This window comes from Vicia villosa, unplaced genomic scaffold (assembly GCF_029867415.1).
Source record: "Vicia villosa cultivar HV-30 ecotype Madison, WI unplaced genomic scaffold, Vvil1.0 ctg.002503F_1_1, whole genome shotgun sequence".
NCBI classification, from domain to species: domain Eukaryota; kingdom Viridiplantae; phylum Streptophyta; class Magnoliopsida; order Fabales; family Fabaceae; genus Vicia; species Vicia villosa.
This window is the reverse complement of record NW_026705950.1, coordinates 113,783-127,475: the sequence shown is the minus strand read 5'-3', so window position 1 is coordinate 127,475 and position 13,693 is coordinate 113,783. Positions and strand designations below refer to the sequence as shown.

General features: G+C 37.1%; 1 protein-coding gene across 1 annotated transcript; it reads right to left on the bottom strand.

The window, feature by feature from the left end:
* Positions 1 to 463: 463 nt before the first annotated feature.
* Positions 464 to 8,723, bottom strand: LOC131639026 (aconitate hydratase, cytoplasmic-like). The gene is made up of 20 exons (XM_058909547.1): positions 8,267 to 8,723; positions 7,718 to 7,822; positions 7,021 to 7,181; positions 6,833 to 6,925; positions 6,566 to 6,751; positions 6,303 to 6,464; positions 5,955 to 6,099; positions 5,703 to 5,845; positions 5,563 to 5,619; positions 5,382 to 5,461; positions 5,192 to 5,267; positions 3,760 to 3,945; positions 3,550 to 3,617; positions 3,313 to 3,431; positions 3,060 to 3,181; positions 2,275 to 2,373; positions 1,695 to 2,174; positions 1,270 to 1,368; positions 926 to 1,168; positions 464 to 814 (listed from the first exon to the last, which is right to left on the bottom strand). Exons 1-20 carry the CDS (start codon positions 8,496 to 8,498, stop codon positions 746 to 748), a joined length of 2,925 nt encoding a protein of 974 aa, XP_058765530.1. The 5' UTR covers positions 8,499 to 8,723; the 3' UTR covers positions 464 to 745.
* Between the last annotated feature and the right edge of the window lie 4,970 nt (positions 8,724 to 13,693).

Here is a 13,693-nt window from a genome sequence, read left to right as displayed (position 1 = left end):
AAAAAATCATGGATATTATTGTTGAATTAAGAAATAAATAATAACATTATATAAATATGTAGTGTGTGTATGAGGCGGAGTGGGTAGTAAAATATCTATGTGCACACTCATACCCACTTATTTAAATGGGTAATGAGTGGATAGTAAGATACTTGTGTCCGCACTCATACCGGCTTACATACTGGCTTATTTAAATGTGTAATTACATATGCCCGTATTCATATCCATTTTACAGATTTTCACTTTACTAGTTGTAAATTTTTTTTCGGGTATTTATAAGATATGAGTCAAATTGTCGTAGCTATTAAAACTAAAAGATATGAGTCAAACACATTCTCAAGAACTATTACGTACAAAAGCGTGTAACTGATGTTAGATTAGAATTTCCATGAAATATTATGATTAATCGAGTGAAAATAAATGAGATTACATAATTATTTTTAAAATAAACTCTATATGAATATATAGTATATAATCATGCATTCCTTTATTTCTAACCAATTCCATCTTTGATGATAATTCAAACTCAATTTTACTATCACAAAAGTTATTGAACCAGTTTCTTTATATTGCACAATAAACCTGAAATCTACAGTCAAAGTAGCATGAGCCTAATTGATAAATACTATGAAAGTGTCAAAATTTATTTCACTTAAAAAGATCTTTTCCTGTCTGTTTGAAATCGTGTCATTTTATAACTTGCACAGCTTCCGAAGACAACCATGAAGTTTTCCATCAACAGCTTTCACTGTTTAATGAGGTTACGTATGACATATGGAAGAATTCCTCCGTGGTTGAAGTATGCAAGTTCCACCTGAATATCAAGCACAAACCAATGGTAAAAAACAGGTTATAACAAAGCATGTTTAGGAGCAGCTAGGTTCATCGGTAACAAACACTATAATTGGTGAAAAGCTTAAATTACCTCGGTGTCAAAGCGTGCAATGCAGGTGAAAGATTTCCCACTATCAGTTGTGACTTTGACATCTTGGCCAGGCTTGATCTCACTGATTTTACTTGGAAGGTCAATTGTATAACGTTCATGACCAGTCAATCCCAATGTGTCTGCATCCTCCCCGGGTTTGTAGCAAAGAGGAATGATACCCATTCCTACCAAGTTACTGCGATGAATTCTCTCAAAACTTTTAGCTATCACAGCTTTGACTCCCTGTTGAAATGTAAATGTATCATACCCCAAGAAATTGACCTTTATAATTTAAGAAAGTCAAATAAAAAACCCAACTGATCACAACTCGTAAAGGAACTCACCAATAACATTGGACCTTTGGCTGCCCAATCTCTAGAACTTCCACTGCCATATTCAGCTCCAGCTAGAACAATGGTGTCTTGTCCCGAAGCCTTGTATCTCTGATAAAAGAGAACAGGAGATTAGAAACTTAACACAGCTGAAATAAACTAATTATTACAAACAACGTTCTTAGGCGCAATACTATCTACCAATTCTTATTTTTTGGGGGTGAGGAAAATGGAGTGTCCATCTAAATCAACATATAATGTCCATATGTCCTTGCCATAGGTCAGATTATCAAGCTTTGCTTGATGTTGATACACCCACAGAAGCAAACAGGTTCAGTAAAGATAGTAATTGAAAAATATCATTTTGTCAAAAAGACACTCAAAAGTTTGAAATGGTAAACAAATAACATGACATACTTGAGTAGGGCATAACTCACCATTGCTGCATCGTACACAAAAAGCTTCTCCCCAGTTGGAATGTGAACTGTTCTAGGGCCAACTTCCCCGTTTAAGAGCTTGTTAACAAGGCGAATGTTGGCAAAGGTTCCTCTCGCCATCACCTCATCATTGCCACGACGGCTTCCATAAGAATTAAAGTCTTTGCGTTCAACCCCACGCTCTAGGAGGTATTTGGCAGCAGGACTGTCCTTGTTAATGCTTCCAGCTGGAGAAATATGATCAGTGGTTATACTGTCACCAAAGTTTAGCAGGCAATAGGCATCTTTCACACCATGAGATCCGGGAGGATCCATGGTCATGTTCTTGAAGTATGGAGGCTCATGAATATATGTCGAGTCGGAGTCCCAAGAGTAGAGAGTATCAGCTGGAACTTGTAGTTGGTTCCACATAGGGTTGCCCTTTGTGATAGACTCATATGTACTCCTGAACATGTCAGGTAACACACTAGATTGAACAGTCTACAAATAAAGTCACCCAAAGTTATTTTCGTCATACGGCATGCATTGGCAAATGTTTAAACCAAAATTACATGTAATGAGCAATTTAGGTGTCACTCACCTCTGCAATTTCTTCAGTAGATGGCCAAATATCCCTCAGGTAGACATTCTTGCCATCATTCCCCATCCCAATTGGCTCCTTCTCAAAATCAATGTCAACCTGGAAATTTTACCAAAAGAAACTTGATGAAATTATAACATTGTAGATCTTAATATTGTTCAAACTTAAATTTCAAAAACCCTGTAAGAAAATAAATATAATATGCACCCTATCAACTAAAGAAGGCTATAAATAAAGCTTAGACTCGATAGTCGGTAGAACATTCATAATAATGTTAGTCGATGATAACACATTCTCTGTCAGGAAACAATTTTGAAACTATATTCCGTATACAAAGAAAAGACCAAAATATTAGTGTTTATTGTTCCATTATACAGACATGCGCAATTATGACGGCCTGAATCAGAATCCAAAACTAGGATCCCAAATGAGTTTATAAAAGATTACTAGAATAGATAAAGGAATTATTTGGTATGTAAAATTTGAGAAAGGAAATGATCCCATAGCCAGTGGCATATATACCCACATCCCTTACACATGACTTAAGAACACATGACTTAAGGCTGCTGATTCATGCAAATTGCAAACATATGAAGATTATGTAACTAACACCAATACCAATGTCTTTTATTAACCTCCAACAACATTATATTTGTCTGTTTTGTTCCAACAAATGAGTCAGACAACTATTACCTTTTACAGAAACAGATGAAAATCAGATCATACTATGAAAGAAGCAAAAAGAATGGAGAAACGAATCTGAAATGTGAATTAGACACACGTACCGTGCCAGCAAGAGCATAAGCAACAACCAGAGGAGGTGAGGCCAGATAATTAGCTCTTGTCAAGGGATGGACTCGACCCTCAAAATTACGGTTCCCAGACAACACAGCAGCTGCTACAATGTCTGGATCCGGAAAACAAACAAAAAATCAATAAGGCAAAAATTTAAAGCAGAATATGTCTAGGAGGATATGTATGTTTAAAAAAATTATGATTCAGTTCAAATAAATAGCATTTTGTTCTGAAAAATATGACCATTATCTGAGATGGCAGAAGCAACAGATTCATTCAGATCCCCTGAATTGCCGATGCATGTTGTACAGCCAAATCCAACAATATGAAAACCTTGTTCGTTCAGATACTTTTGCAGTCCACTGTCATAAAGTAGAAACAAATACAAATTTAGATTGAAGTTTCCTTAAATGTACAGACTGGAAAGAAACACAAGATGATATAAATTACAGTAGTGGAATTTGAGTAAGTACAAAATACCTCTGGAGTAGATATTTAGTAGCAACTCCAGAGCCTGGAGCAAGACTTGTTTTAACCCAAGGCTTGACCTGGCAAAATAGTGAAAAAAAACAACAATGATTAAAATTAAAAAAAGAAAAGAACCACGGATAAGCGAAACAAGCCGTCCTGTTTATTCATGGAAGCAAAAACAAACACAACAAAGGAGAGACGTAACATTGTTATACTAACCTGTAAACCAAGCTCATGAGCCTTTTTTGCAACAAGGCCAGCCCCAAGCATAACACTTGGGTTTGATGTATTCGTACAGCTTGTGATTGCAGCAATCACTACACTACCATGCTTGAGCTCTGCTGGCTGCCCATGAAAATCAAATTTCACAACTTTTCCCTGTGTCTCTTTTGGTATAGCAAATCCCTACATTTAAATAAAGCATACATTCGCATCTTATACTCATCTAAGGTTCTGATAAAGCAACAGTCTATGAAACAAGGATGACTCCACTTCTGCATACCAATAATGAAAAAACAAGCATAATCACATTAAATAGTGCCCTTGACAACTTTGCTATTAATAAGGTACCAGGAGAGAATCTGGAAAAAATAGTAGAATGAAAAATGTCAAGAATAAAGAAATTTTTTGAATTTCTCAAGGATCAGATGACGTATTATACAAAAGAAATCAAATAGCTTGACGCTCATTGAAATGAAAATCACCAACAATTTGATAAATATAAGTTAAAAGTGAATGACATAAACGATATCAGTAATATAGCATTGCCACTTCAGAAGTTGAGTAAGTTGACGAAATAGGCAGACAGAAGTAACACAAATATAAAAATGAACCTTATAAAATTTATATATTCTAAGGCTATGTTTGTGATTTTGGAGGGGAGGGGAGGGGAGGGGAAGGCTTCCGAAAACAAATTTTAAAAAATTATAGGAAAATATTTGACATTTTTAAAAAAAATGGTTTTGTGTAGAATGATAAAAGAGTCATTATCATTACTAAATATTTAATTTTCAGAATAGTATAACAACCTAAAAGATATTTTGAAAAGTTATGTAAGCCTTCCAAAACCCTCATTCAATACAATTTTTGAGTTCCCCTATTTTATGGGGTTTTTGGTGTTATGAATAAAATCAAACCCTCCAAAACTCTCCTACCCAAAATCCTTTTATTCTTTTCACCCAATTCTTCCTATTTTCCAAAGCCCTCCCCTCCCTTCCCCTCCAAACTCACAAACAAAGCCTAAAGGTTTTTGCGAAAGATACTGTATCTGCAAGTCAAAGGTCTACACTTTAAACAATTAGAATGAACAAATTAAAAATATATTGATGTTTGATGGTCTTACGTTCCACAAAAAAAATGATTTTAGACAATGTGTTGGATGCAATAGTTCCAACAATGAAAACCCAGGTCATCAACCATGAACGATTAAATAATACTATTTGTTGGTTTGCTACAGCAGACAAGTACTGAAACTGATACTAGATATTAACCAAGTCTGTATTCTATAACAAAAACTGACAAAACATATACTTAGCAATTTCGTTTAAAACTGACAAACAACAGCTAATTCAGGTAACACAGTACAGAATCATATTTTCTTCACACACCACCAAAACATGAGGGGGGAATTGAATGTCACGGTATTACTAACCTTAAATCCAACATTGTTATCAAGACATGCATGCCAGTCGGCTTTCATTTCTTTCAAAGGAACACGGTCATGGGGTCTGGAAAGAATACCATTCAGTATGCATTATTAGGTTGATAATACTAATAGGATGGAAATTGATTAAAAAACACGTCAACAGACAGAGGAGAATGTAAGAGACCGGGGACCTTACCTCTTTGGTCCTGAGATACATGGTTCTACGTCGAACAGGTTTAATTCAAGATATGATGAATATACCCTATCTTGTTGTGGCTGATTTCATGGAAAAGAAATTAGCATTTTATACACACAACATATATACATGTCATTTTGTAAAGAAGGGTGTCTAGGGAAACTGCAATATACTAACATACCTCATTATAGTCAACAAACAATCTGTTTGCCCTGAGATAAGACTCTATCATCGCTACCTGTGATCATACAGAATACAGGTCAAATAGTTCTATTCTATGGGCATCCCATAGCTAATAGTAGATGAGTTGACCGCACTTACAGTCTCATCACTTCTCCCAGTTAGCTTGAGATATTGTAATGTAACGTGATCCACAGGGAAGAAGCCCATGGTGGCACCATATTCAGGAGACATGTTAGCAATAGTTGCTCTGTCAGCTAAAGATAATTTACTCATACCATCACCTATTGAATGAAACCATGAAAACTGTCAGTAAGGACAGTAATCCTATGGTGGAAAATGAAGATATTAAAATATTTAGCAGTAGATCTTGAGAGTAAAGTATTTAATTACCATAAAATTCCACAAATTTCCCTACAACACCGTGCTTTCTAAGAATTTGTGTCACAGTTAGAACCAAATCAGTTGCTGTAACACCATTGCGCAGTTTTCCAGATAGCTTGAATCCAACAACTCCAGGCAAAACCATGCTCATAGGCTGCAAGTATCATAACACACGGCATTAGAATCATCACACTGTAATTTAACCACAGCACATGCTCGTTTAAAGAAGAAAAATAAATACTTCTAATGAGATAAATATACCATGGACAATCATTAATCATTCGTGTTTTGGATAGAATTAACATTCATTATATAACATGTGTAGATATCAAAATAAAAACTAAGGTGGTAATCTACCTGACCGAGCATTGCTGCCTCAGCTTCAATACCTCCAACACCCCATCCAGCAACACCAAGCCCATCTATCATAGTTGTATGTGAATCAGTCCCAACCACACTATCAGGATAGAGTAAGCCCTCATTGTTGAAAACTACTCGTCCAAGATATTCAAGATTGACCTGGAACTCAAAACATCACATTACAAGTCCCTAATATTTAGAACAACAAAAAGACATTTAACGACCGCACACTCATTTTGTATGTTTATTTCCAAACCTACCTGATGTACGATACCAGAACCAGGAGGAACAACGAGCATGTTACGGAATGCCGTTGATCCCCATTTAAGAAAAGCAAATCTCTCCTTGTTTCTCTGGAATTCAAGTTCCATATTAGCCTGAACTGCATTTTCTGACCTTGCCACATCGACTTGAACTGAATGGTCAACGACGAGATCAACAGGAACCTACCAACAAGGAAAAAATTTCTAAGACAACGTTTAACGTACTCCAAAAACCTTACAACTATTGAAAATGAAGTTAGTTACCAAAGGATTGATTTTGTTTGAATCACTGCCAAGCTTATTCATAGCGTCTCGCATGCATGCCAAATCGACAACAGCTGGCACTCCAGTAAAATCCTGAGATAAAAAAAGTTTTCAAATGAAGATAACATATTACACATTTGTAATATAAATATTTCACGGAATCTAGATTTCAGAAGTTGACAGTTTACCTGCAAGAGAACACGTGCAGGCTTGAAAGGAATCTCAACTTGCTTTGTAGATGTGTTTTCCCAATCAATAATCTTATCAACATCTTCTTTAGTGACTTGGAAGTTATCGCAATTGCGAATGGCGGATTCAAGGAGAATTCTAATCGAGTATGGTAACCTGTCTGTTATGCATACATAAAGTTGATATCAACAGTAATTTAATACATCATACATCAATGAAAGTAATCTTCTGTAATGGACAATATTATTATGAAATTACAAATTTCATATACAATTATAAATTCCACATGCTTTAACCAATACTCCTATTCTATTAGATTCAATAAATAAATAATAAATAATTTGGTTTAAGCCATGAAATATAACATGCCAAGGTACGGACACTTCGAATTGAATCCAATGTGTATTCGTTGTCGCACACGTGTTTACATTCAATAATTTCCATTTTCCATATTACTATCGGTGTTTACGTGTCAATATTTTATCTGGTGTACTGTGTTATGCCATGAATTCATAGATGCCAAGCCAAGTTAGGGAAATTTCGAATTGAAGGCAATGTGTATTCGTTGTAGCACACGTGTTTACATTCAATAACTTCCATTTTCATGATTACTATCAGTATCTACGTGTCAATATCGTGTCTGGATATCATGTTGTGTCAGAATTCATAGATGCCAAACCATGTTAGGAAACTTACCAATTCTTGGATCATTGAGTGAAGGAAGACTATAGAATTTTCCAAACTCGCCACCACCCGGCTTAGGAAGACTTGCCAAGTTTCCCTTGAAGGGATTTTCAGTGGCTGCAATAACGAATCACAACATAAAAGTCACAACCGAATATTAGAAACTTAACTGCACATCAAATACGAATAAAAAGTCAATTTGGTCCGTAAATTATCACTCTCTAATCAATTTAGTCCCAAACAACTATAAAAGTAATCTAAAAAGATCCATAAAACTATTATTTCATCTAACTACTTAGTCTGGCTAAAGGTTAAGTAGTTGAATGAAACAATAGTTTAAAGACTTTTAGTCTCTGTAACATGGCCACCTCTAAAAAAAAAGTGTGTCCGTGTTAAATCGTCACTATTGATTAAGTTTACTTTATTTAATTTTTTTAAATTATTATCCATGTCAACATATCAACATATCAGTATCAATACCAACGCGAAATGGAAAAATGAGTAAACCACGGCTCAATTAAAACGAACGGTGATGATTATTGAAGTAACCTAGTAACCTACCTGTGGTAGCGATTTTGCGGTGGAAACTTTCTACGGCGGGAGCGACGGCTCTGATCTGAGGACGAAGAGTGAGAGGAGAATTACAATGGAGGCGGCGGTTGAGGCGAGAAAAGGAACAAAAGAATGATCGAGAAGTGCGAGCAGTAAGAGAAGGAGGAGAAGCGGAGAAGGTTCTAGAAAAGAGTTTGTTAGGATTGGTTGGTCTGGGAAGAGGAGGTGTTGATGTATACATGGTGGTTAGTTATGCATGAGCAAGAAAGATAAAAGAGGAAGGGATAAAGAGAGTGTGTGATTGGGATAATGGTACGTGTTTTTGGAAAGTTTTGCGCAAGTGGAGAAGATAGGAACAGAGAAGTTATGGAAATGGAGAAGGAGAGGGAAATTGGGTGATATGTTCTATGCGGGAGTGTGGAGAGGGAATTTGAACTAGACTGCTTGACTTGTTATCTTGCTCACGATAGATGTTAAATTAATTTTTAAATGATGCAAGTAGTTATTTCATTTTGATTTTATATTGTACTAACTAATTGTTACAATCTGAATTATATTGCAATTATATTAACAATTTATTTTCTTTTTCTTCTATTTTCAAATTTCAATGCTCATTAATCAAACGGATGAGATTATTTGGCTTCTTTTCGATTATAGGCTTACTAGTGTTCAAACCGGCACTCTCGTGCCCGTTTTTCCGCTTTTTTTAATGTGCACAGCGTCAAAATATAATCATATTTTTTATTTAATATTTATCTTATTTAAATTATTTATGTAATAAATTTTATGATATACATTTTTATATAATAATTTAATTTTTCATTAAATATGTGTAAAAAATAATATTATCAAATAAATAAACTAAAGAATAAAATTGAAACTATTAAAAAAACCAACCCAGAATTTTATAGATATGAAAGATGGTAATTGTGTGTTTGTATTCAACCTATTTAATAAACAACATTTCTTTAGCATGGTAAAAGTAAATCTCTCTCTCCCTCACATATTTTAAAGCCTAATTATAACTCTCAAATTGCATGACCTTGATTTCCAATAACTCCACCATTGCTTCAAAAGACAATCCATTCAACTATAATAATTGGAATTGAGTCGGGCTCACCAACTCACTCACCAATTTGATCTCTCTAGGTTTGTTCTGTGAAGTATGTTTTGAATGTAAAGAGGAAAAAAAATCAAAGACATGTAAATGAGAGGAAAGGAGATAATAACATAATGGTATTAGAGAAGGTTGTACCGTTTTCAAATTCTCCAGCCTATTGTGTAACTTCTATAATGCAATTTCATTTTCCTTCCTCTTTATTTATGGTGGCAGTTTATAGATGAGTTGAAAGCAGTTACAAATTAAAGTAAATTTTTTTTTTTGATAAGCAAAATATATATTGAAAAGGAGTACAAATAGTACTCAGACAGTATACAATCAAGCAGAAGAAAAACAGTCTATGGGTGCATGAAACCAATTATACCACAAGGGACATTTCACTCCCTTTTTGCCTATTGGAAGCCACGACCAAGACAGTAATTTAATGTTTCCAACAATATCATCTAAAGTTGCCACGACACTGTTAAATATAGAGTTGTTTCTAGCTATCCATACGGACCACATCACGGCTAACCAAAGCATTGTTCTTTGTTTACAAGTGATCCTCCCCTCTAGCGCTTTACAGAAGGCAAAGAAATGGTCAATCCCCTGCAGATTATCCAGCATCTTCACATCCAACCACATATAGATACACTGCCACAAGATCTTAGCAATATTGCACGAGAAAAAAAGATGGTCCCGGTCTTCCTCAACAATACCGCAGAAATGACAAACCTTATCGGAATCGGAATGAATGATGTTTCTCTTTGCCAACTGATCTTTAGTGGGAAGACGGTTAAGAACAAATCTCCAGCCGAAGACTTTGAGTTTGGAAGGGACCTTGGAAGACCATAATTGCTTCAGCATCCTAATTGAGTTAACATCCAACATTTCCTCTTGTTGTTTATCACGTAGTACATTATAGCAACTTTTGACAGAAAACAAACCGTCATGACTGGGCCACCATCTAAATGTGTCCACTCCATCAACCAAAGGTTTGTGATCTGTTAATAGTTCCATCAAATCTAACGCCTCGATCGCTGCCACTGGATTATTCAAAACATCGTCGGCTTCGATTTTGAAATCCCACTCCCATGAGTCTGCACGCCACCGCCCCATCTCATTAACCTTCCCCACAGGCGCTTTAGACAAGCTGAAGATGACGGGGAAATTGTCTTTGAGCGGGGAACCTCCGAGCCACCTACTAAACCAAAAAAGGATGTGATTACCGTTGCCTAGACTACCGTTCAGACCACCTGCAAAACAGTCAAAAAGATTAGTTTTGTCCCTGCTGATGTGTATGATATCCTTCCACCATGTAGAAGCCTTTTTGATAGCCTTAGACTCATAACCCAGTAAAACAGCACTATTCACATCACCATATCTGTTGACCAGCATGCGTTTCCAAAGAGTTCCATCTTCTGTTAAAATACGCCACTTCCATTTGCAAAGTAAAGCTCTATTAAAAATGCCAATATGTTTAACACCCAAACCACCCTCCTCATTCGGCTTGCACGTATTATTCCAGCTAACCCAGCTAACACATCTCTTGTCCTCTCTCCCACACCATAGAAACCTGTTCTGAATTTGTATAATCTCCTTAATTACTTTAACTGGAGCACGATAAAAGGACATCGTGTAAATGGGGATACTGGACAAAACAGAATTCAACAGTGTGACTCTTCCTCCTAACGATAGGAACCGCCCCTTCCAATTTGACAATTTTTGCTTGAGAGAAAGAACCACTTGTTTCCATGAATCGCATCTTCTAGAATTGTTGCCAACGGTAATACCTAAGAACTTAAAAGGAAGCTGATCCCTACAGCAACAAAGAAAATGTGAAGCTCCCTCCATGAATTCTTCTTTAATATTCACCCCAATGATCTTGCTTTTGCAAAAATTAACCTTCAATCCAGAAATTAGTTCAAAGCCCCTAAAGATGGATTTAATACTCCTTAGATTATCCCAGGAACCACTCCCCAACAGAACCGTGTCATCGGCGAACTGCAGCATGCTTACCTCTAAGTCATCACTTATTTTGTAACCCTCAAAACTCCCTCGTTCCATCGCTCTGTTAACCAATCCAGCCAGAATTTCCGCCACCAAGGTAAAGAGGAAAGGAGAGAGGGGGTCTCCCTGCCTGAGTCCTCTCTCCGCCTAGAAGTCTGACGTTGGACATCCGTTGACTAGAATGGACATGGAGCTTTTGAAGATACACGCCTCCATCCAATCACACCATTTGCGGCAGAACCCAAAACTCCGGAACAAAGATCTCAAGAAATCCCAATTAACGCAGTCGTAAGCCTGTTGGAAGTCAGCTTTGAAAATAAAGAATTCTCTCTTTTCCTTCGATGCGTGATCTATAACTTCATTTAAAGCCAAAACTCCGTCAAGAATCTGCCTGCCGGGTACAAATGCTGATTGCGAAGGAGAGATAATCGAAGCCAGAACCTTCTTAACTCTATTTGCCAAAATCTTAGAAATAATCTTATACAGACAGCCCACGAGACAGATAGGACGATATTCGCTAAGCCCCTGTGGATTGAAGTTTTTTGGGATCAATGCTAGAAAGGACGCTGTTATGGCTTTGGGCAACACTGCAGACCTGTGAAACTCCGTAGCGAACCTGAAAATGTCATCCTCTAAAAAACCCCAGCATTCTTGAATGAACTTGAAATTAAACCCATCAGGTCCAGGACTTTTCTCCCCATTAGAGTCCCAAACCGCTGCCCGAACCTCTTCACGCGTAAACTCTGAGACCAATAAGGTATTGTCCTCGAGAGTTAACCTCTTAACTGTCAAACCAGGCAGATTGGGTCTGAACTTGATTGGTTCTTCAAACCTGAGTTTAAAGGTCCTCAAAACCTCCCCACGAATACCTTCAACATCTTCGATTCTGCCTCCATTGGAGCCGATAAGAGAAACAATGTTATTATTCCTTCTCCTTTCCCTTATAGCGGCATGAAAGAATTTAGTGTTTTGATCTCCCTCCAAGAGCCACATTTGTCTAGATTTCTGTCTCAGTAAACTCTCTTTAAGACTAAGATGTTTCCAAAACTCATCAGATGCCTGCTTCATACTTTCGTAACGGTCTCTGTTATTGATCTCATCATCATTGATTGGACATAACTCTGAACTATTAATTTTATTCGAAGCCTCCTCCACTTTGAGACCTAACCATCCAAAGGTTTCCTTGTTCCACTTCCTCAGCATGCCCTTAAGAATTTTAAGTTTCTCCTTTAGTGCATAAGCTTGTTTTCCTGCCACAGTAAGACTACGCCAAGATGTCTCCGCGAAATTCAAAAACTCATCATGCTCAAACCAGCAACTATTGACTCTGAAGGGTTTCAGACCCCAATTGACCTCATGAGATTTAAGCCAAATGGGCGAATGATCTGATATGTCCTTTGTACCCAAGGCCTGACCCACAGTATTCCAGTTATTAATCAGTTCATCAGACAAAAGAAATCTGTCCAGCCTGCTTCTAGCATTCCCCTCTTTGTTGGACCAAGTGAACCTTCCACCCAGAGTTGGAACATCAGCCACTTCCATAAGATCAATAAATCCGTTGAACTCCGCCATATCAGTAGTCATGTAAGCCGCTGCATTCCCTATCCTCTCTTTCTTATCTCTTGTAGTGTTGAAATCACCACCCAGACACCACCAACCCTCCCCCAATTTGCTCTTCAACGCTAGTAAATCAGCCCATAATTTTCGTTTCAACTCAAGCGAACATGAGGAGTAGACATTTACAAAAAAACATACCTGACCCTTATAACTTGCGTATAGACCTAAAGACCCCTCAGAAGTGAAGCTGAAAAGAGGGATAACGATATTCTTCTTCCACATAGTGAGAATCCCACCTGATGCCCCAACAGAATCTTTTGTCGACCATTCGACAATCTCGTTGCCCCATAAACTAGATACATACTTATCAGTGATCTCCTTAGCTTTGGTCTCCTGGATAAACACCATATCCGCTTGCCCTTGACTAATCAATTGTCTCAATCTCCTTCGTTTCATGGAAATACCACACCCCCGAATATTGAATGACATAATATTCATTGCACATCTGTTTGTTTCGCCTTCCTAGCCTTCATCCCTTCAAAATCTCTTAATTCCATATCTCGGATAGCTTCAACGAACAAGTGGTCATGACCATCCCCAGAAAATCCCAAATCCGAGAGATCGCGCCATACCTTTTGCGCTGTTTCAGTGTCAGCCGATCGACTTTGAATACCTTGCGATGAACTTGTTTCTGATTGGGAGTTTTTGCAGAGAGTAGAACCTTCAGAAGATTGAACTTGGGAGATGGAATCCCTAAGCTTTCTCCTATT

What these genes read in the sequence shown, in the direction of transcription:
- LOC131639026 (XM_058909547.1), bottom strand. Translation starts at nt 8,498, where the DNA reads ATGTATACATCAACACCTCCTCTTCCCAGACCAACCAATCCTAACAAA. An exon ending in CCGCAAAATCGCTACCACAG is followed by an intron (nt 7,823 to 8,266) that starts GTAGGTTACTAG and finishes TCGTTATTGCAG; the next exon opens with CCACTGAAAATCCCTTCAAG. An exon ending in CTCATGAGCTTGGTTTACAG is followed by an intron (nt 3,618 to 3,759) that starts GTTAGTATAACA and finishes CTATTTTGCCAG; the next exon opens with GTCAAGCCTTGGGTTAAAAC.